Source organism: Pelophylax lessonae (genome assembly GCF_965119305.1).
Source record: "Pelophylax lessonae genome assembly, chromosome: 2".
In the NCBI taxonomy this organism is placed as follows: Eukaryota; Metazoa; Chordata; class Amphibia; order Anura; family Ranidae; genus Pelophylax; species Pelophylax lessonae.
The window spans coordinates 66,492,381-66,516,234 of NC_138769.1; the positions used below are offsets into that span (position 1 = coordinate 66,492,381).

The 23,854-nt window shown below is 38.5% G+C and overlaps 1 protein-coding gene across 2 annotated transcripts in view; it reads right to left on the reverse strand.

Annotated features, from left to right (window-relative positions):
- The window catches only part of CADM2 (cell adhesion molecule 2), a gene marked incomplete at its 5' end in the record, with an annotated part of 586,202 nt that overhangs the window by 218,455 nt on the left and 343,893 nt on the right, over positions 1 to 23,854 (reverse strand). For both annotated transcript variants that reach the window (XM_082245592.1, XM_082245593.1), the window contains one exon: positions 278 to 368. In XM_082245592.1, the coding sequence (XP_082101718.1) occupies positions 278 to 368 (91 nt within the window). The remainder of the gene's footprint in view (positions 1 to 277; positions 369 to 23,854) is intronic.

Below are 23,854 nucleotides of genomic sequence, written 5' to 3' on the forward strand. Positions count from 1 at the left end.
TTCACGTGTCTGTATGAACACACAGAGCAGTGGCTCAGCTCAGGTGCCCCCATAGCAAGCTGCTTGCTGTGGGGGCACTTGACAGGGATGGGCAAGGGACCCGAGAAGAGGAGAATCTGAACTGCTCTGTGCAAACCCACTGCACAGAGCAGGTAAATATAACATGTTTGTTATTTTTAAATTAAAAAAAAATTGACTTTTTGTGTCACCTTAAAATTATCTACTCATTTAGTAAATTAACTGCACAGTGTTCTTATTGAAGAAGGGGGTCACTTACAGTGGCTTTCCTTTAGATTCACACGTCAAAACCAGTCGCTGTCCTTCTTGTGGAAGAGTAAGGGAGGACGAGATCTTGACACTAGGTGTATCTGGAAATGAGAAAAAAAAATACACAGCAACAACTTTAGAATTTTGAGCCTGATTTAACCTGCTTTGAGAAAAAAAAAATTAAATATTCAAGAGGACATTTTCTTTAAGTGCATTAGTGGATGTGTGTATGGAATCTGATATTTAGAATGTCTGGAGCTTGCAGGTTTCCTGATAAAGGACCTTTCCAGCATGTGGAGTATTATGTGCAGAATATATTAAAGGAGAAATCCATTTAAAACTTTTAATTGACTTTTGGATGGGACACCGTAGTTGACATAGAAAAATAGGTCTCCTCTGGCACATCTGTAACAAGGCACCCTTGCAGTTTAAAATAGGATGCGTGAATAAAGGTGACTACTCCCCTAAAATATAATGATTGCTGTGCTTTTCCATGTATCAACTATAAATCAATACAGGATATTCTATTTTAAGGTGTGAGAGTGCCTTGCTGACTGCCCTTATTACAAGGTTGGTAAATGTGTCCATTACAATACTTGTTCTAGCACTTTGCTATCAATATCAAGTGACTGTTTTTCTTCTAGCCTTTTAAAACACTTTAAGTTTGCCCAAGATCGCAAAATTATTTTTCCAGAGATTCATTGTTTCCAAGATTTGACAAGAAGCCTGAACAATCCTTTGCTAATAAGATAGCTCAACCTTCAATGAGTGCCAGAACTGAGTCATTGTCAAACAACACCCATGCAGATGAGTGATGAAAGGTTGTTAACATTACAAAAAAAAAGTTTCAGATGCTTGTGTTTATGGTGTATGTAAAGCCAAAACTTTTTTTAGTTTTGTATATACTAGGTAAGGGTTCTTTGCTGCCATTAGTGTTTCATTGGGGGAGATTCTTCTTCACTTCCTGTCCCCCCCCCCCAGGCACATCATGAATTGGGAGAAATCTGGGTCTCCTAATTAAACCTTGCTTTCAATTCCTGTTCAAATGACAAATCCAATTTATTTGTTTTCCCATCATTTTCAGTTCCAGTCACAATGGTTACTTTGACAAAAAGAGAGGTTTAATCTCCCCAGTGGGAACACAGGTTGTTGATCTTTCCTTACTCTATCCTAGTCAAAAAAAAGTTTTGGCTTTAGATATACTTTAAAGGAGAACTATAGGCAAAACCTTTTTTTTTATTATTTTGGATATAGTAAGGAGGATTACAACCACTGTCAGTTTTCTTTTTTGGTTCCACTTGTGAAACGTACCTGTACTTCCTGTCTCATAGTCAAAACAGGAAGTGAGAGGAAATCTCTACAAATAAAGGGAATTCCTTGGGACCACCCAGGGCATCATAACTGGTGTCCCCATTGGAAGATTTCCCCTCTATCATTTTTCTTGGGGCTAACCAAAATGTGGGATTTCCCTTTACTTTCACTTTCAACGATAATGGTAAACAGAACAAATAAAGAAGGCAAAAGTAGCAAAAAATATAGAGGCAGAGGTAGCAAAAAATCAGGTGCTCTTATCCCTCTCCTCTCTATCCAAAATGAAAACAAAGTTTTTCCTTTAGTTATATTTTAATCACTGCCAACTATATATATATTTTTTTCATGATTTATATAGCGCCAACAGTCTATGCAGCGCTTTACAATATAAGGTAGACAGTACAGTTATAATACAATTCAATACAAGACGATTAGGAGGGCCCTGCTCATTAGAGTTTACAATCTAATAGGAAGGGTAAAGTGGTACAAAAGATAACAGGGATTAGCTTATCCAAAAATTAGGTGAAGGTGAGATGAGTTTTCAGGGATTGCCTAAAGGTGGAAAGAGTAAGAGCTAGCTGGACAGACTGAGGTAGGGATTTATAGAGGATGGGAGAGGCTCCTGGAGAAATCCTAGAGGCAAGCATGGGAAGAAGAGACAAGGAGCTAGAGATCAGGAGGTCTTCAGGTGAGTGGAGATAAATGTTTGGGTGATATATTACGACAAGATTGGGGCAGAGTTTGTACAATTACAAATTAATTATTTGTTTGGTGATCAGAAGCATGTAGAGAGATTGGCAGAGAGGGGTGGCAGACACTGAGTGGTTGGTAAGGTACCATGACCTGGATAAATGAAAACCTTCACTGTCAGTCAATAATATGAAGCATTTTTAAAGAAAGCTTCAGCTGGCAGGAGAGCAAAAGCTGCGGCACTCTGCAATCCATTTGAATGGGATTCCTCTTGTAGCTACAACCTTCTTTAGAATCTGATCCATATATGACCCATAACAAGCAAAACATAATAAAACAACACTGTGCTGGGCTATGCCTTTCATAGTCAGAATTATTTTAGAATTTCAGCAATAGAAGAATTTCTACTAGAAAACTTTCTTTCATTTTAATCAACACATTTAAATGATTTACTAGAGAGCTAGGGAATGTTGAAGTCTGTCTTACATGGTTTTGTTGCTAGTCAGAATTTTGAAACAGAACAGAACATCAGTGCTTAGTAAACACTACTTTGTCTTCTCACTCCCATACACTGAAAATGTTTAAAATCGAGTAACCAATGTTATTGGATCTTAGTATTTCATTGTGAAAACAGCTGTCATTGACAAGTGGCAACAGAAATGAGCTGAAACACAGTGCCAAAGGCTGAACATGTCATTAAAGTCTACGTTCACCTTTTCAGCCAAAGAAATAAAAAAATAAAAAAAAAACTTTGATGCACCACATGACAATGTTTAGGACCTACTTTCACTTGTATGTGATTCATATTTTATGTATTAGTATTAGTATTACAGAAAGGAAAATAGTTGCACCAATTATTCTCTCCTGATGTTTATGAGAATAGTACATTGGCAGATTACTTAATTCTAGTCATTACAGTCCGGTTTTGATATGAACTAACTAGATTTTTAAAAGTAAGTGGAGCCAGAAGAACAGAAAAGTTGAGTATTAAATGAAGCCTAAAAAAGGTGAAAGAAAGAGTTAAAACTGAATGTGATGCAGATATTAATCCAGGCATTACTTCCATAATATTGTTAAGTATACTTTAAACAGAAATGTCAAAACTCACATCTATCTTGGTTTAAGCCTACTATAATATGTTTCACAGCATAGGAGAGGGACGGACAAGCATTGTAAGCTAATCAGCTTTTACTGCATTGCACTTTGCATCTAATACTGAGAGCTCCCTGAGACCACAGTGATGATGATCTCAGTGTTGTGCTGCTCTTTAATTGTCCAATCACAGGCTTGTTTGTGTTTTAAACCAAGTTTGTTGTTTGACTGCTCTTTATTGTGTAAACACTTTTGAGGAAATTTAGGACCTGTCTGTGGGACCTGGCAATGATTTCCAGATCACGAGACTGGCTACATATTTTGGCAGGTAAAACAGTTGCTATATGTAAATACAAATAAATATATATATATATATATATATCTTGGCCTCCTCCTTCCATTTTGGCCTACTATGGGTCAGCTTCACCCTTCTGACCTCTCCTTAGGACAACCCTTAACTAAACAAACATTAAATAAAAATAAACTAGCCCCAGTGTTCTTTTTTACCCCATCCTCTCTGAAACCATTTTGAAGGAGCACCCTAGCCTGTTCAGGTTCTCCTGTGTAGAAATGCCCCTTTGTTAGTAGTAATCTATCTACAGTGCCTTGCAAAAGTATTCGGCCCCATTTTTCAGTTTTTTATTTGTTAAAAAAGTTTGAAATATCCAATACATTTTTTTCCACTTCATGATTGTGTCCCACTTGTTGTTGATTCTTCACAAAAAAATTACAGTTTTATATCTTTATGTTTGAAGCCTGAAATGTGGCAAAAGGTTGCAAAGTTCAAGGGGGCCGAATACTTTCGCAATGCACTGTATATGGTGGGTGACCCAGGTGCTGGGCTACATTGGTGATCAGAGCAGGCAGGGTATTATGTCCTCCATGTGTTCAGAAAGTCCCACCTTCAGAGTCTGATCTGGCCCCAGTTTGCCTCTGAATGGCATGGAGGTGTGGCATCCCTTTACTAGACAATAGGGAAGCTTGATTCCAGCCTCCTGAATGTTTCCACACCCTCAGCATTTGACCACATAGCTGGTGCACCTCTGACTGGACCTAGAGAGGAGGCAGCCAGTAGAATGGTGTACAGAGCATCTGGTTCACAGGCAACCGGATGCTGTAACACTCTGACTGACTGCTGCATGACAAGGATGGGACTTTAGCCATGTCATTACCCACACCACACTTCCTCTTTACCTTCTACTAGGGGTGTACTGTCTGAGAGTACCTTTTGCATCAGATATGTGTGATCTCTTGCCCTACACTTCAGTTTGTTGGCTGAGGCTCCTAGAGAGAAAGATGCACTGACTAAGCACAAAAGACAATTGGAAGTGGATTCAGAGGTACAAAAGTGAGCCTATCTAGCTTGAGCTTTAATATTTCATGGAAGAGAAGGGGGTCAGAAGGATGACACTGGAGCTAACCCATAGTAGCCTAAAATGAGGAGGTGTCATTACTATATACAGTATATAGGTGGGCTGTTCCTCACTAAAATGTTCACAAACACACACAAAAAAATAAAATTGGCTTCACATACTGTTCCCGTATTTAAAGTTCTGTAAATGCCCCTCTCACCTGAGAAATATATTAAACTTTCAGATTTGTAAACCTAGGTGCATATATGTGTATATATATATATATATATATATATATATATATATATATATATATATATATATATATATATATATATTGCTGCCCTTAAAAATAAAGTTATATTTATTATTGTGTTACTTATTCCATAAAAACAGTACATTAATATTAAATATACAACTATATTTAAGAATGATTGGCCTTCATTACTGAAAGCAGTATGGTAATATACTGAGCTATTTTTCCCTGCTTACAGACAAAATCTTGTAAATGATAAAGAAAAATGTTTTAATAGAAAAAAAAATTATTCCCCTAATGTTAACAGACATAGACTTTGAATGACAGCATCCTCTGTGTTCAGCCACCTGTAGAATTAATTGTCTGGAACCATGCATGATACATCAGCTGACGGTACATTTCCCTAATTAGACATTGAGGAGTACCTGTGGTGCACAAATGTACAAGTTATCTGGGAAAAGCAGACTCGCATCTAAAAAAAAAATCTTTTAGGAGTTTAGGAGTAAATGACAGAAACATTGTGGGATGTCAAGCTAAAAACTTACTTCAGCTAAATGATTTCTACTTTTTCTTTTTGGTAATATAAATTACACATTCTCACTATAAAATGTGGATGCACATACCTAATCGGTATGTAATAAATTCCAGAAATCTGCAGTTGTCTATAATTTAGACTTTAACCATTTCTTTTTTTTTCTGAAATTTAATTATAGATCAAATCTTGGCAGCAAGTAACATCATTTACAAAGCTGATACTACTATCCAAAAAGCATAATCACTATTCTTTAGTCAGAAAGTCATCTTAACTTAAAGTGGTTGTAAAGTCAGAAGGTTTTTTTATCTTAATGCATTCTATGCATTAGGATAAAAAACCTTGTGTACAGCAGTGCCCCTCAGCCTTTCTAATACTTACCTGATTTCATCTTGATCCAGTGATGTTGCAGGAGTGCCTTGGCTGCCAAAGACCCTCCCTGGGACAGCAGCGTGGGGCCATTGGCAGTGAAATGCAGTGAGCCAATGAGGAGAGATAGGGGGCAGGGCCATAGATCCATGTCTGAATAGACATAGGAAGCTGCGGCTCGGCACAGGTGCCCCCGTAGCAAGCTGCTTGCAGTGGGGGGACTCAGCATGAAAGAGGGACAAGGAGAGCTGAAGAGGGACCCAAGAAGAGGATCTTGGCATGTTTGTAATTTTTAACAAAAAAAAAGGAGAATTTACAACTACTTTAAATTAAATATTTATTTTCCAATGGTTCATAAGAAACCAGAGTTGGTTGACCAACCCAGTCCTTCTCACTGGCAACTTTTCCTTGGGATACATTTAACATTTAGGCCCTGTGCTCCACTTTAAACTTAGCTGGCCGGGCCATTTTTGCAATTTTTCCATTGCTTTTTTATTTTTCCCTTACAGCTTTCAGAGTTTGTTAAGGACCCCCCAAATCATATATTTTTTCTGAAAGCACATGACTAGTAGAATATAAATAAGGTGCTACTAATTTTTAGGGCACAATGATATTTGGGCAAATGTTTATCATAACAATATTTTTGCTAAAAATACACTAAAATCATTATTAGAAGATAAAAACTCAGCACATTTTACAACATTCCTGCTAAATATAAAAGCAAACCTGTATTGAGCTAATAAATAACCACTATTTTTAAATTTTAGATTATGCCTTTTTGCTAAATTGTGAAAATCAAACACACGCAAAAATGGAAATATCCACATTTCTCAAAAAATCTATAGGTTTTCATTGTTCCTTTACAGCTTTCAGGGTTTGTTTAAGACCCTCCAAACTATATATTTTCTGAAAGCACATGACCTGTAGGATAAAAATAAGGTGCTACTGATTTTAACGTCCTGCAATATTTGCACAATTGTTTATCAAAACTACAGAAAAAGGTAAAATAAGCCTATGCGCTGACCATCAACCAGAAGTAGTCAAAAGAGATTCAATAGAGTAAGAATAAGTGAGATAATAGGGGTCCAAAGATTAGCAGCCAATTCCTAGCAGTGTCTCCACATACTGTACATAAAGGAAAGTAAATAATAAATAGAACCGGCGCTCAATCACCCCCAATATGTATAAAAATCACAGGGATAACTAATGAATATACATCTGTTGCTTTGCTTGGTTTTAGATGTATATTCATTATTTATCCCTGTGATTTTTATACATATTGGGGGTGATTGAGCGCTGGTTATTTTTATTATTTACTTATCAAAACTATATATTCTCTAAAAAGTCATTTTTTTTATTTTTAGCAGATAAAAACACAGCAATTTTTACAACATTTCTGCTAAATTCATACTAAATATAAAAGCTTAACCTGTATTGAGTTAATAAATAACAAACATTTGTAATTTTTAAATTACGCCTTTTTTGCAAAATGACAAAGGGAAGAGAAATTGGGACTTTATATGAGACTCATGACCAACAGAGTCTCCATCCCTAATGCAATAAAGCAGGAAGCAAAAACAAAAAAAAATGGGACTTTATATGAGGTGTGACCAGCTGCAAAATAAATTATGAATACATAATAAGAAAGACCAGAAAGATAATAATATAATCATCTGTTTATTAAAAGTCTATAGACCAAATATTAGTAAAACCATTGTGCTCAATAAAATTATGTAACCCATGGTAATGGGATAAAAATAAATGATACACGTATGGATGTAAATGGTCTTAAACAATGGTACAAAGTAATACAATGTTATCCTGGTATGTTCTGGTACATAATAGACATATAATAAGGTCATGAAACAAAGAAAAAAATGGCCGGGGGTCTTTGGTCAGATATTAGAGGTCTAAACAGACCCCCATATCTCTTTTTTTGGGACAGAGAAACAGACTTAAGAAAGCACTTTACATGAATGAATAGTCAGTCTGTATAGAGACTCCTTATCCATTAAAAAAAATTACAGTTTAACACTTAGTAAACTGTCAGTTTACTATGATCAGCTGAGCTGTCAGTGGACACAGGAGCCATCGGTAGTGATGGCTGCCTTGGTCCACTGCACTACAGGGAGGGGGCTGGTAAATGCATGTTTACCAAGCCCCCCAAGCCCCAGGTTTACCAGCAGCCCCCCCCCCCCCACTCAGCATGACAGCTTGCTGAAGTGCTGGTCAGCAGCTGCAGGCAGCGGGAGGGAAAGGGAGGGATGCCGCTGAGAGGATGGGTGGTGCAGGGGCTGGTACAGTGGAATTGGTCTGCTGGGGGGGCATTCTGTCATCCCCAAGGCCCAGCAGCACCTGAGGCCAACGCGAGGTGTCAGGGAGTAGTGGGAGGTTGAGAGGCTGGGGACAGGGAAGCAGTGGCATGGCTGTGGGGGGGGGGGTCATATTTTAGATTATTAACTCTGATCAGAGTTATAGAATTGTAGAATTGTTCAGCAGAGTCTGCTGAAAAATTATTTTATAAGCTCATGGTCATTGAAGTGACCATGAGCTTATAGAGGGGGAGAAAATAGGTTTGTACGGCGTATGGACCTGGCCAGCTGCAAGCAGTGCTGTAGGTCCCTACGCCATACAGACCTGGCAGTAAAAGGGTTAATGCCTGAGTGCTGATTTATGAGTTTATTATGAGTTTACCAATCCTTCTCACTGGCTAACAGTTTACTGGCAGTGTTTTTCCTTTCCATAATGCTTTTACATTAACTTGCAATGTGCCTCGAAAATTGCTAGTGAATTTGATTAGTCTATTCCCTAGAACAGCACCTCCCTCCTTGATGTCATTGCTGTCAAATCACATGCCAAATCAGAGCATATTGCAGGATCTGAATCGGTGCGATGCCAACTTTGCAACCGCCACACCAATTCACAAAAGTAGTTCCTGCACTACTTTTAGTGACTGCGTGGCAATTTCAACAGGTTCATGCACAGATGTCTCTCACATCGCCCCGAACTCAGATTGAAATGCTGGTTTGACATCATGTGAATTCAGCTGAACTCCCAAGATTTAAAACCCGCATTCAGGTGTACGTTTATGAAACTGTGAATTTTTTTCTCCCTTCACTTCTCGGCAGTTCTCCGAGGAAAATGATCACCTCTGGCACCCATTTTATGAAGCGGAGAACTTCAGTTTTCACAGGGTGAACAGAGGAGAAATGTTTACTCAGAGAACGGCCGAGATCTGTGTACAAGTGAATGGGGCTGCCTGTAATCTCGTGAGACAAAGCGAGATTACCATAAATGGTGCACGTTTATTAAGCAGTGATAGAATATCACTGCTGAGTTCACCTGCGTTCGACCCCCTCTAATGTTAATAAAATAATTAGTCCCCCTACATAAATATATGTATATACTGCACACACGCACACACATACATTTTATATATATATAGACACATTAAATATATATATACATGTATATATATATACATAAATATGGCAGGGGGACATGATTACTGTGTTGGGGGGTCTGAACGAGAAAGAAGGAAGTCATTTATCTTTGTTTTTCCCCCTCAGTTCTCCCCAGATTCTGTCTTCACTCCCCGATTCACCACCTCCAGGCTGGTGAACCCGGGAGTGTGAATTCTGGCACAGATCGCCAGTGAAGTGCGGAGATTGCAGCTTCATAAGCTGGCTGTTTCTGTGTCAGTCAATGACAGATTCTCCGTGTGTAGAGATGATCAATGAAGAACATGCTCTCCCCCGATCATCTCTGTTTCATAAACCAATAAAGATCGGAAATTAGCTGTGATCAGCAGGATCACTGCTCATCTCAGTTTCATAAAAGGACACCTCAGTGTGAACCTAGGCTGAATGTATGAAATGGCAGGATTGTTATTTCCATTCCTAATAGGCCCCTTTCACATGGGCTTTCTGATCAGGTCAGTTTTTTCAGGCAGACCTGATTGGATGCTCCATTCACCCCTATGGGGCAGCAGATGTCAGCGGTGACATGTCTGCTGAAATCCGCTGCTATCCGATCCGATCCTGTCCATGAAATAAAGACGGATGGTAACCTGATTTTCCATCTGTCTGGAAGATCGGATTGGATGAAAATGGAATAGTGGTCTGTTTTCATCTGATCTCCCATAGAGGAGAGCAGGTCTCTGACAGGTCAGTCTCAGCACAGTGAGCGAGAGACGGACTTGTCATCCACATGCTCAGCGGATCAATCCCCCGCTGAGCAAAGCAGAGTCCACTGGGCGGAACGCCCGTGTGAAAGGACCCATAGGGTTTATTAATGCTGACAGCAGTCAATACTAAGTGGGATCTAGTACTTGGCTGAACTTCATTTAAAATTGACTGTGGTACTTTTTTGGGTGCATTTATTTTTATAGTCTAGCTCTGCAATACTGTAATTATTTAACCACTTCACCTTTGGAAGATTTACCCCCCTTCATGACTAGGCCATTTTTTGCGATACAGCACTGCGATACTTTAACTGACAAATGTGTGGTCGTGTGACACTGCACCCAAATAAAATGTCTGTCCTTTTTCCCCCACAAATAGAGCTTTCTTTTGGTGGTATTTAAAAATCTTTTTTATTTGTTGCGCTAATAACAAAAAAAGACCGACAATTTTGAAAAAAAAATAAAAAATAAAAATGTTTTTCTGCTATAAAACATATCCAATAAAAAAAATTTAAAAATCAAATTTCATCAATTTAGGCCATTATGTATTACGCTACATATTTTTGGTAATAAAAATCCCAATAATCGTATATTGATTGATTTGCATAAAAGTTATAGTGTGTACAAACGATGGGATATTTTTATTTATTTTTTTTTTTCATTTTTTATTTTTTACTAGTAATGGTGGTGATCAGCAACTTATAATGGGACTGGGATATTGCGGTGGACAATCGGACACTAACTGACACTTTGATACTTTCTGGAGACCAGTGACACTAATACAGTGATCCGTGCTAGAAATATGCACTGACACTGACTGGGAAGGGGTTAAACATCAGGGGTGATCAAAGGGTTGTGTGCCTATTTAGTGTGTTTGTGTACTGTGAGAGGTGCTTTTACTGGGGAAAGGCATAGATCCATGTTCCAGCTTTGCAGGAACACAGGATAAATGCCTTCCCTACTGACAGAATGGCAATCTGCCATGTTTACATAACAATCGGCAGGTGCTGGTGGACATCGAGTTTGTGGTACCCACAGATCAGCTCACTGATCCAGGAGTGTCGGATCACATACTAGGTACATGACCTGGCATAGCTGGGCCACCTTGCCACTGTATAAGTACATTATACAGGCGGCAAGTGGTTAAACTTATCTCAGAATGTCTTGTATATAACTTCTCTGGAGCATTTTGTGAACCAAGTAAAGTGATGTCCATTGTGTAATTATTTTACTGTTTGGTAAATGCAGCCATTACCTAATTTAAAAAAAAAACTTGTAAATGCATGTCTATAGTACCATGCTTTCCAAATTCCACTCAGTATGTATTGACAATTATTAAAGTACACAAAAAAAAATACAGTATATACATTATACACTTATACATACTTGTTTCAGTCTACCGTTAAATAACAGATGTAGAAATATTGAGTTTTTAGATAAAGGTCAATACAAAATATAAAACTAAAGAATGTTTTATTCCACTTATTTTTTGTATTTTATTTTATTTTGTTCTGTTTAATAAACATATACTGTATTCTAGTATAATGGCATTCAGCTGGTTTGTGTTCTTTGAGTTTTGGACAGTGCAGTGTTCCAAAACACTTATCATTGCTTACTCAGAGAATATATTAATTTTTGTTCTCTAAAATCATTTGGATGTGTCCTGCTGAGCTTATATTTTTTCATGCACTAACAAGGGTAAGTGGTTCCAGGTGGTAAGCTGTGAAGTAGAGCCCCTCTGCATCACTTCATCAAGCTTGCTGGGATTGAACTCTTATTCAGTAAACAGCTAAAGAGTTTCTTTTCAAACCAAAAGCCCTTTGAGTATGAATTCAGACTTTTACAACTTGAAGCAGAAAAAAAAGATATCCCAATTTCATCTTGCTTTAATCAAGAACAGCAACACACACACACACACACACACACACATACACACGCACACATAAATATCTTAAATAAACAAAATATACACAAAAATATCATTCGGTCTGCAGAACTAAGAAAAAAGATGAGGGCACTGAGGGGAAATCTCCAAGGGCAACAAAGAAAAAATGAAAATGTATATTTTAGTAAACTAAATCAGTCCATGGATTATGCAATTTTTTTTTTCTTTCCATCATGGGTGGAAGGAAAGAAAAGTCTTTGATTCTCCCATCAACACATCCACTATAACTAATGAGCTTCTAACCTCAGCTTGTACAATTAATATTTAACAAAAAAAGAAAAATGGAAGCTAATTGCTTTCTGTGCAGAGCTACACCAGATTTTCCTTTCTTCAGCTTTAGTAAATGAACCCCGTAGTCTGTGAAGTCTCTTCTGTAGCCATTTGGGGTCTCATCAATGTTTAGGCACTTTTTTCTATTTTTCAGGTTGGCGGCCGGCGTGATTGACGATGGATTTACATTGCGGGGCACTATTTTTTTTATTTTTTAATAAAGAATTTGTCTTGTGTGGTTATTACTTTTGTACACTTTTTTGGTAAAGGGGTAGGGGTACTATGTACCCATTACCCATTCACATAGGAGGGGCAGGATCTGGGGGCTTTCACATTCCGATAAGCCACCCGCCCGCCCCCAGACCCTGACAACCACAGCCCAGGGTTGTCAGGAAAAAGCCCTTGTCCCCATCAACATGGGGACAAGGTGCTTTGGGGTGGGGGGTCTGCCCCAAAGCATCCACCCTTCATGTTGAGGGCATGTGGCCTGGTATGGTTGGGGGGGGGCTCACTCATCCCTCCTTTCCTGAACTGCCAGGCTTTTTTTTGGCGTGGGGTTCCCCTTCAAATCCCTACCAGACTGGGGGGAGGATCCCATGTTGTTTTTTTCTTTTACCGGCATATTTTTTTTTATTCAGCTGTCAGCAGGAAAAACCTTTGACAGCTGAAGACTCATAGGTTGTTAAGGATTCCATGGCTCACTTATTGGCCATGCTCCCTAACAACCAGCTTACACTGTGCCCTGATTGGGCAAAGCTTTGCACAGAATGCACTGTACAGCACTCAGTGTATTGCAGAGTGTTCGTCAGGGCGAACAACCGGCAAACACCCTACAAATTTGGGTGATCGGCGAACAGCCGAACAGGCAAATGTTCCACCTGAACTCATTCTCAGGCTGAACCGTTCACCCATCCCTAAAAAAAGAGTACAGCAGAACTTATTTTTTTAGGCAATTTTAGATACTCTGTTTCTGGTTGAAAATGGGATGGTTCAATTTGAGAGAGAGAGAGGGGTGTGTCACTTAACTGATTAATTTGCATGTCTTTTCAATAATAATATGCAATGATTAACAGATTAAACTACATATTATATATATATATATATATATATATATATATATATATACACTGCTCAAAAAAATTAGAGGAACACTTAGAAAACACGCCAGCTTTCAATGGGGAAAAAATAATATCATGCTGGATATCTATACTGATTTGGACTGGGTAATGTGTTAGGAACAAAAGAATGCCACATCGTTTGATGGAAATGAAAATGATCAACCTACAGAGTGCTGAATTCAAAGGAACCCCAAAAATGAAAGTAAAAAAACGATGCTGCAGGCTAGTCCATTTTGCTAAAATTTCATTGCAGCAACTCAAAATTGTTCTCAGTAGTTTGTATGGCTCCCACGTGCTTGTATGCATGCCTGACAATGTCGGGGCATGCTCCTAATGAGACAACGGATGGTGTCCTGGGGTATTTTCTTCCCAGATCTGGACCAGGGCATTGCTGAGCTCCTGAACAGACTGAGGTGCAACCTGGCAGCATAGGATGGACAGAAACATAATGTCCCAGAGGTTTTCTATTGGGTTTAGGTCAGGTGAGCGTGGGGGCCATTCATCTGCATCAATTCCTTTATCCTCCAGAAACTGGCTGCATACTCTCGCCACATGAGACCTGGGCTTTGTCATGTGCCAGGAAGAACCCAGGATCCACTGCAACAGCTCTCATCTGTGAAAAGCACAGGGCACCAGTGGCGGACCTGCCAATTCCGGTGTTCAATGGCAAATGCCAATCAAGCTCCACGATGCCAGGCAATGAGCACAGGACCCACTAGAGGACATTGGGCCCTCAAGCCACCCTCATGAAGTCTCTTTCTGATTGTTTGGTCAGAGACATTCATATCAGTGGCCTGCTAGAGGTATTTTTTTAGGGCTCTGACAGTGCTCATCCTGTTCCTCCTTGCACAAAGGAGCAGATACCAGACCCTGTCTAGCCCCGCTAGAGTAACTGCCTGTCTCCTGGAATCTCCTCCATGCTCTTGAGACTGTGCTGGGAGACACAGCAAACCTTCTGGCAATAGCACATATTGATGTGCCATCCTGGAGGAGTTAGACTGCCCGTGCAACCTCTACAGGGTCCAGATATCGCCTCATGCTATCAGTAGTGACACTGACCCTAGCCAAATGCAAAACTGGTGAAAAACAGTCAGAAAAGATAAATAGGGAAAAAATGTCAGAGGCCCTAACCTGCAAAACTATTTCTGTTTTGGAGGTTAGCTGCCCATCTAGTACCCCTTTTGTTAGTTTTTGTTTTTAACACCAAAGCACCTAAAATTGAATAACAACACCCTCTGCTACTTAAATGACCAGATCAATATCACAGGAGTTTAATTGACTTGATGCTATACTCTGATTAAAAAGTGTCCATTAATTTTCTTGAGCAGTGCATATATATATATATATATATATATATATATATATATATATATATATATATATATATAATGTAATAAATTTTACCTAAAAATGAGGCAACTCTAGGGGCATATTTATCAAGCTGTGATTTTCACCAAACATTCACTGGCGGGGAATTAATCACTGTCCTTTACAGGAAAAGTGCAGGAATATAACTGAGCAAACACACACACATATCTCCCTGCTGCAGCATCGGCCTGACACTTCAGCTGTCCTTTACTGGCTCTAAGCCGGAGAATTGAGTGATCATGTGATAGCTGACCACTCAGAACTGAGAAATTGAGAAGGTCCTCTCTGAGTGCAGAGTGGTGACTGTCAGTGACCACTCTGTGCTCTGACCCTCCTGCACTCACTGAAAAGACAGGAAGGAGAGGGGGTGGGACTTAGGCTCCTAGTGGGATGCTGAGAGGCTGAGCCAGCTGCTGGTGGATTATGACATTATTGTTGTGATCCCTCCAGAGTCTGGAATGGTTCTGTGACATCATCTGACAGTGGACTTTAGCCCACTGTTTGCTTATTCTGGGTTACAGAATTACGTTTCTGTGATCCACATGTAAAGTATGGCCAAAAGAGCCATACTTGTCATTCAAAACACATGCACCAATAATATTTACCTGCAGTGAAAGGTTGGCTGCTTTATAAATATGCCCTTAAGAAAGGATAGAAATGCAAAACCCTGCTCAAAAAAAAAAAAATCTTTATCATTTTTATTTCCATAGGAAGCACAAAAGGTAATGCTACTGTTTAAGATTTTGTGAACAAATGAATGAAAACAGCAGCCATTTGCCTGCACCAAAATGTATTTGTTTTTTTTTCAAAATCGCTTATTTTGCATTTTTAAAATGTCTGTTCAACAACTGATTATAAAAACATGTTGCTTTGCCTTTCTCATTAAGAGTTTGTCTAAAAATGACACATAACCCAGATGTTTGCTCTATCACTTGATCAGCCATATGCCTTTTTATCGTGTACAGCCATAAGTTGATCAGAATTTTTAGTGCAGTTTTTTAAGCTTTTTACTTAAATTTGCTGATGGTTCAATTTATCTATGGGGATTTAACAACTTGGCTTACATATAGAAAAAAAAACAGCTTAATATAGGTATTTTCAGTCGTTCATTAAATGCAACTAAGTTGTTAGCCAGTTAGATTCTGCTACTTGCTTATAAAACATGTTAAAAAATAAAAATAAATATCTGACATTTTATATACAATGATCAACCATTACATTAACCACTTAAGCCCCGGAGGATTTGGCTGCTAAAAGACCAGGGGGTATTTTGCGATTCGGCACTGCATGACTTTAACGGACAATTGCGTGGTCGTGCGATGCTGTACCTAAACGAATTTGACGTCCTTTTTCCCACAAACAGAGCTTTCTTTTGGTGGTATTTGATCACCTGTGCGATTTTTGATCATGCGCTATAAACAAAAAAAGAGCGTCAATTTTGAAAAAATAACAATATTTTTCACATTTTTTTTTTATATGAAATTCCCCCCCCCAAAAAAAAAGTAAAAATCAAAATTTTTTAACATATTTTGGCCAATTTGTTTTATGCTACATATGTTTGGTAAAAAAAATCGCAAAAAGTGTTTTGATTGGTTTGCGCAAAAGTTATCGCGTTTACTAACAAAGGAAAAGATTTTTGTCATTTTTGGTGTTTTTTTTAACGCGTAATGGCGGCGATCTGCGATTTTTTTTGCAGTACTGCGACATTGCGGCGGACCGATCGGACCCTTGACTGACATTTTTGACACTTTTGGGGGTACCAGTGACATTTCTACAGTAATCAGTGCTATACATATGCACTGTTACTGTAAAATTACACTGGCAGTGAAGGGGTTAACTTTTTTTGAGAGGGAGGGGCTATGTGTGTCCCTAGGGGCGTGATTCTAACTGTGATTGGCTGTGGCTTGAGATGTATGAACAGTGATCATCGGTTCTACATAGTAGAACCGTATGATCATCATTCATACACTGGTGAGAATGACAGGCGGCTTGTTTACATCAGTCGCCCGCCTTTCTCCCTCTCCCCCGACATCGGGTCCGCCGGTCACACGCGCGGGGGGGTCCGTGACCACTCGGGAGCGGGAGCGCGCCTCCGGCGGCGCGCGCTCGCTCCCTAGACCCTCACAGGCTAGCGACGTAGACCTACGTCACTCTGCCTGTGAGGGGCTGACCGCCGCAGTAAATAGTCGTGCGGCTGACGGCAAGTGGTTAAGATCACTTACAGATGAATACCATTGATTATCTTGTTACAATAGCATCTGTAAGTTGATAGGAATGATTAGGCAGTAAGTGAACATGTTGTCCCAGAAGTTGAACATGAAAAATGGGAAAGCGTAAGGATTTGAGCAACTTTGACAAGGGTCAAAGTGGAATGATTAGACCCATGTTCACAGCCAAAATTTCCTATAATGGGCATGTGAGCATCAGAACTGGATTACAGAGCAGTGGACATAGGTGGCTTGGTCTGATGAATCATATTTTCTTTTACATCATGTGCATGGCAAGGTGCTCAATCCAACAGATCATCTGTGGAATGTCATGGAAAAACAAGCCTGCCTGTGTCGGCAGCAAAAGGAGGGCCTACTCAATATTAGGTCATCAAAATGTTATGGCTGAATGGTGTATATGTTGCTTCTAATAACTTACATAACATTTATCTCAGTTTCACGAGTTGCAATTGAACATTTTAAAGAAGACTCTAAGAAAAGCTCTAAAAAAGCAAAGTCCCTCCTTTAATTTTCATTCCCCCATTATGCTTTAACGTTTTAGTGAATTAAACATAAAACAAGATCTGGTTTTGGTAAAAAAAATATCCCCTGGTTCTGTCACCTTCCTTCCAGAGAGATCCCAGGGAATGCTAAGAACCCAAAATCTCATGAAAAGATGCACTGTAACAGAACAGAACAGAATAATTTTGAATACTCAGCATTTCCTGGGATCTAGCTGAAAGGATGATGACGTAACCAGGCATCATGGGTGGAAGCCAAGATACAGTAAGTATCTTAACCAACTAATCCCCCAGGCTTTTTTGTTTCACAAAATTAATTTTGGCATGGAGCAGCAGTGCAAGGTCACCTTTAAGTAGGAAGAAGTGTTTTATGGTATTGAATGATGTCATCTCAAGATTTTCCAAAATGACAACATCAATGCAACACTGTTCCAGTAACGTCATTGTTCACAATAACATGCATTATGTATGTTCTTATACCAATGGGACAGCAGCATTGGTCCCATCAACTTTCAGAGACCAGGAAATTGAGGCACAAATGCTAGTGGACATGGATTTTCGAGATCTGTGAGCACCTGCTTTATATGAGTATTTGTTCATATCAGAACTGCTTTTCTCTCAATATAAGTCAATGGGAATGCTAATAAAATAAAATCAATGTCAAAATGAATATAATGTTTCCTGAATTTGCTGACAAGTTATATGAAATGTTTTAACATTGGTAAATAACATTTTTTGAGGATGGGTACACTTTAAGGAAAATGTTTTGTTAAGGACCGTAGCTTCAGATTATTTATTTGCTTTGATTAAAAATCATTTTCTGCAAACGAAGAAACCTCCAAAGTTAAATTGTATTCCATCACCTAATCTATGAGCTGGATACATCTCACTACACAAGACTAAATGAGCAAATACTGATTCTCACTCGAGAAAGTGTGTATCACTTCATAATTGGGCAATATTTTTTGAACTAGAGAAAAAGTAACTACAAATACATTTGTTCATCCACATATAACAACTGCAAATACACAAGAAGAAAAAAAAAAAACAATTTACATTAACATTAATGAGAAATGCTTAGAACAATTGTTGAATATTAAGCAACAGCAAAAAAGCACAATTCATTTGTAAACATTTCTCAGATTCATGTGGATGTTCATTATTTCCAAACTTTACAGAGTGCTATAGTAACATTATCTGATCTCTAATACAAGTATGAACATGATGTAACTTATATCTTATTGAAAAAGTGAGCGATCTTGTAGCAAGTTTTTCAAAATGTCACATCTAACAGCTTTAAGACCAAATTAACCTCCCTGGCGGTATGATTCTTTCGGATTTTAGGTGCTGAAAGCGGTACCATTATTTTGCATGTAATTCTTAACCACTTGCCGACCGCCGCACAACGGCTGCTGTATACCCATATTCTTGCAATGACAGGACCGCGGGAAGGGAGCCCACGACCTGGGCACCTCTATTGGTATCCAACTGTGCCCATGGCCAATGGTCACCCCCTCCCCAGCCCCTACAACCCCAAGAAAATACAAGGGATGTATAGTTCAAGCTAGGATTAACCAACTGGTAAAGGTATACTGTACAACATGGTAGAAATAATCAACAAAACTGAACGATCCAAATAGAAATCAAGTGTGAGTTTGTAGCAGGAGGGAGACAAAGAGAAAGTGAGAGAAAATGTGAAGGAGAGAGAAAAGAGAGAAAAAGAGAAAGAAAGGAAAGTTGGGAAGAAGAGAAGAGATACCGTCAATCAATAGACCAATTATGCATGTATATCTATAATTTTAAGATATCAACACTTGAAAAGAAGGCTGATTATATGGCTGGATACATTTGCGTCCATATTGACCATTTGTGGGTAAATGAGCATAGGGAGTTAGTGTTACAAGCTAGCACTCTTTCGTATTGGTGGTGTACTTTGACCCTGTCTATCACTTCGGAGACATTAGGCACCAGGTTGGTTTTCCATTTAGCTGTTATGGTTATGCAGGCAGCCATGAGGATATGAAACACTACAGTTCTGTATTGGAAAGGGATATTATCCAGATGGAGGTTTAAAAGAGCCATATGCTGGGCAGCGGGTACTAGAATGCCAGTGGTGGAGGAAATCAGAGCAAATACACCTCTCCAGAAACTGACCACATTGCGGCATTCCCACCTTAGGTGATAGAGCGAACCTTTATGCCCACAGTCCCTCCAACACATATGGGAGGAATTGGGGTATATATTGGAAAGCCTCACTGGTGTTAGGTAACTTCTGTGGAGAACTTTCAGATTATATCCCAGTGGTTGGCGCAGCGTGTAGAAGAGAAGTTGGAACTCATGGCCTTACTCCAGACTTCCAACGGGAATTGGGTTTTCAAGTCCGCCTCCCAGTTAAGCATGAAAGAGGGTTTGGTAGGAGTCGGAGGGTATTGTAAAATCTTGTAGAACCAGGAAATTCCTTTCTTAAAGATGGCACCTATGGTCATAAAATCCCACACCTTTGCTGCGACAGGGACACGGGTAATGGGTTGAGTTCCATAAAAGGACAATGCTTGAAGCAGGGTTTATGGTTTAGGCAGGGAAGAGCTCAGCACCACTTCTGAAATATTGGTATGTCCTTTAGCTGTCCAATCAGCCGTGCGCAGAGATGGGATTAAATGTTCTAGTGCTAATTTTTATTTTTATTTTTTATAGCTGGTCTTCCCTTGCTGTTGATTTGTCTGCCTGCTTCTTTGACTAACATGTGTAAAACAACCTGCCCTCAACCCTTCCTGTTGACTTACATCTTTTCAATTGACTGTGAGTTGGCTCATGGAGCAAAGCTAAGAGCTGCAGCTAAGTTGTGTCAAGCAGCCACATCCAAATCTCAGGCAAGGACAGGACACGTTTTTGACTCTGCACTTCAGGACGGCCCATTCCTACCACTGATGACCCAGAGCATAAACACAAATTAGTGACAAATGATGAATCATGACTATAGGCATATGCACATTTATGGTCATAACAGACAAGATCCTACTAACAAAGTAGATTTATTCCATCAATGCCCTCATTAACACAAGGGTTAAAAAATAAATATAATTCTAATAGATATAATTATATCCAATATTAACAAGTAATTGATCCTAAAAAGTGTGTTTTATTAGGTAACTCCTGAAAAGCTTTGTCCATAGGGTATTAATACACAATTAACCTTTAGAAATCCACTCCTATTATATTCAGCATGAGATTTTTGAAGCCAATGAAGCAGCATTTTAAATTGTTTTGCATTTAAATCATTAATTTCCAATCTCCATCCATCATTAACCTAATTGATCTCATTTAAACATGCAGATTGTGGCTTTCCGCTTTCATGTTTTAGCAGAAGTTTTCTTCTCTCTCTTTTGCCTCTTTTTTGGTTTCGTGCTGTTATAGTATCACTGATGAAGGTATTCACATTTTATTTTAGAGATTTTTGAATACCATATTTGAAAATTTAAATCAAAAGAAGGTTAGTAATCACCAATTACTTTATGGCACACATTTAGATTTTTATTTAGGGTTTTAACCACTTGCCGTCTGAGTACCGTAGTACTACTGCGGCAAAGTGGCTCGTTATCGTCTGACGACATAGTACTACGTCGTCAGACACTCCCCTTTCTGTATTCAGTCACAGCGGGAGTCAGGCCAGGGGAGGAGCAGCGGCGATCGCCGCTGCTCTTCCCCGATCGTCGGGGATCTAGTGTGGAGATCCGCCTGCTTGTGTAAACACAAGTGGGCGGATCTCCCAAGTGACAGGCAGGGTCAGATTGCAGGGTTCAGCATGGCTGAACCCTGGATCTGTCCTTGTGTCACTCAGTCACCTCCCCCCACACACGTCAGTAAGCACCAGGCATACATTAACCCCTCCCTCTCCAATAAAATTAACCCCTTCCCTGCCAGTGTCATTTTTACAGTAACAGTGCATATATATATAGCACTGATTACTGCAGTAATGTCACTGGTACCCTCAAAAGTGTCAAAAATGTCAGTCAAGGGTCCAATCTGTCCGCTACAATGTCGCAGTCCCGCAAAAAAAATCGCAGATCGTCGCCATTAATTGTTAAAAAAAAAACGCCAAAAATGACAGAAATCTTTCCCTTTGTTAGTAAACGCAATAACTTTTGCACAAACCAATCAAAATACGCTTATTGTGAATTTTTTTACCAAACATAGGTAGCAGAAAACAAATTGGCCAAAAATTTAAAAAAAATTTTGATTTTTACATTTTTTTGGGGGGAATTTCATATAAAAAAATGTGAAAAATATTGTTGTTTTTTCAAATTTTACGCTCTTTTTTTGTTTATAGCGCAAAAAGTAAAAATCGCACAGGTGATCAAATACCACCAAAAGAAAGCTTTGTTTGTGGGGAAAAAAAGAACGTAAATTTCGTTTGGATATGGGATCTCACGACCGCGCAATTGTCAGTTAAATTTGCACATAGCGCCGAATCGCAAAAAGTGGCCCAGACGTAAGACAGCAAAATGCTCTAGTGGTAAAGTGGTTAAAGGAAAATAAATTCAGACAATTTTTCGATGTGTAGAGATGCCATTGGTTGTTTATGCAATATTGTCTTTACATGAGTAAAAAATGAAAATAATAATAATAAAAAAATAATAACAATTTTTGTAGAAGGACCTTTTATATTTGTAAAGGTTTATTTTTTACTAGGACTTTATGTTGCCCTAAACCTGACATAACTGTGTGTGAGTGTACATAGAGCTGAATATTTGGGATTCACAAGAAACTACAATGGCAATTTATTGTCAGTCACAAATATTAATCAGACAAAATGTGATAGGAAATCCAAAGTTTTACACTTGTCACACAAAATAAGAGTTGAGCGGAAATCTTCCAGTGGGGACACCTGTTTTGATGACAACCTGTAGAGATTTCTTCTTACTCCCTGTTGCATTTCTAAGACAGGAAGTATCTTTATGTTTGGTAGACAAACACTTTAAAATCCAATAATCAGTCATTACAAATTTGGCTGAATAATTTATTAATATTACCCTCATTTTCTGTAAATCCAGACTCCTTCCTACAAATATCTACCCCTAAATCTTGATATTTTGTAACTCTTTACCCACAGATGAATGGGTATGTTACCATTTTTCGGATGATCAGAACAGCATATTGAAGTTGGTGCAACATGTTTTGTTATCCCACCAAGCATATTTGTCAGATGTATAGAAGAATTAAATTAGGAAAACATACAATTGCCATTTAAGTTAGGCTGTCAATGCCTAGTGAATATTCTATCTAAATGTGTGTGTATTCACTAATTAACTTTTGTATTTCCTTATGAATCAATTTGTCATTACTTGAATATTGATCTTTACAAACCTGAATCTTCTGGATCCCTAAGTCAGTGCCCCATGACAACAGCATATTTACATCTGGTGTCCAATCACATTAGCATATTGGGATTTCGATTTTAGCCCCCCTCAGCAAGGATACACTGATAATAGGGGTGCCAGGTATCATAAACAAGCCGCTCCAAAAATAATAATAAAGCTGTTATCAAAGGGACATTTTGCTATTGTTCTGTGGCCCCAACAATCTGTTTTCTAACACAATCTACTGAATGCATCAATATATAGTATATCTAGAACAGATTCTGGAATCCCAGCAGATATATTTCAAAAACACCCAAACAGACAGAACTTTCTATTATTTACACTAAAAATAACAATATGTTATTAATCAAAATATGTTTTTATTCAATATTTACTAAAGCCCATGAATAAGCCTAATGATAAAGACTGGTGGATTTAACCATGTTAAAGCAACTACTTAATATTGTAAAGGATGTATTATGAAATATAAATACCTTCCTATTAGTAGTCAACTTCTAAAGCTTTTGTATAGCAATTTAATAGATATAATTCATCTTTAATCCAAGATTCATTAACTGTACATTCCTTTATTAGCTGTACATTCCTTTATTCATAATAAAGGGAAAACCTTCAAATGTATTCTTTTGATCCAGCACAATGAAAACATTTTACAATGCATTTGCAGTTTAGACAACCAATGAAATTAACCTTATGTTTTCTTATATGATGCAAATAATAAAAAAAAATTGAAGAATAAAGATTAATATAATGGGGACAATGTCAATATAAAATGTGCAGGTCACTGCAAATAATCTTAAATGTAAATGATGTCTTTCTGTATTTCGTATACCTTCTTAAAGAGTCAGTGCACTCAAAAGTGGCATATTATTATTAGGTAGATCCGTCTGGGTTGAGCTAGCCCCTGGTTTCCTATAGGTATATCTCCAACAGAGAGATTTACCTACCAGTTATTGACTATTCTGGTCCACAATAGAGCTGTGTGTTCCAGCTCTAGT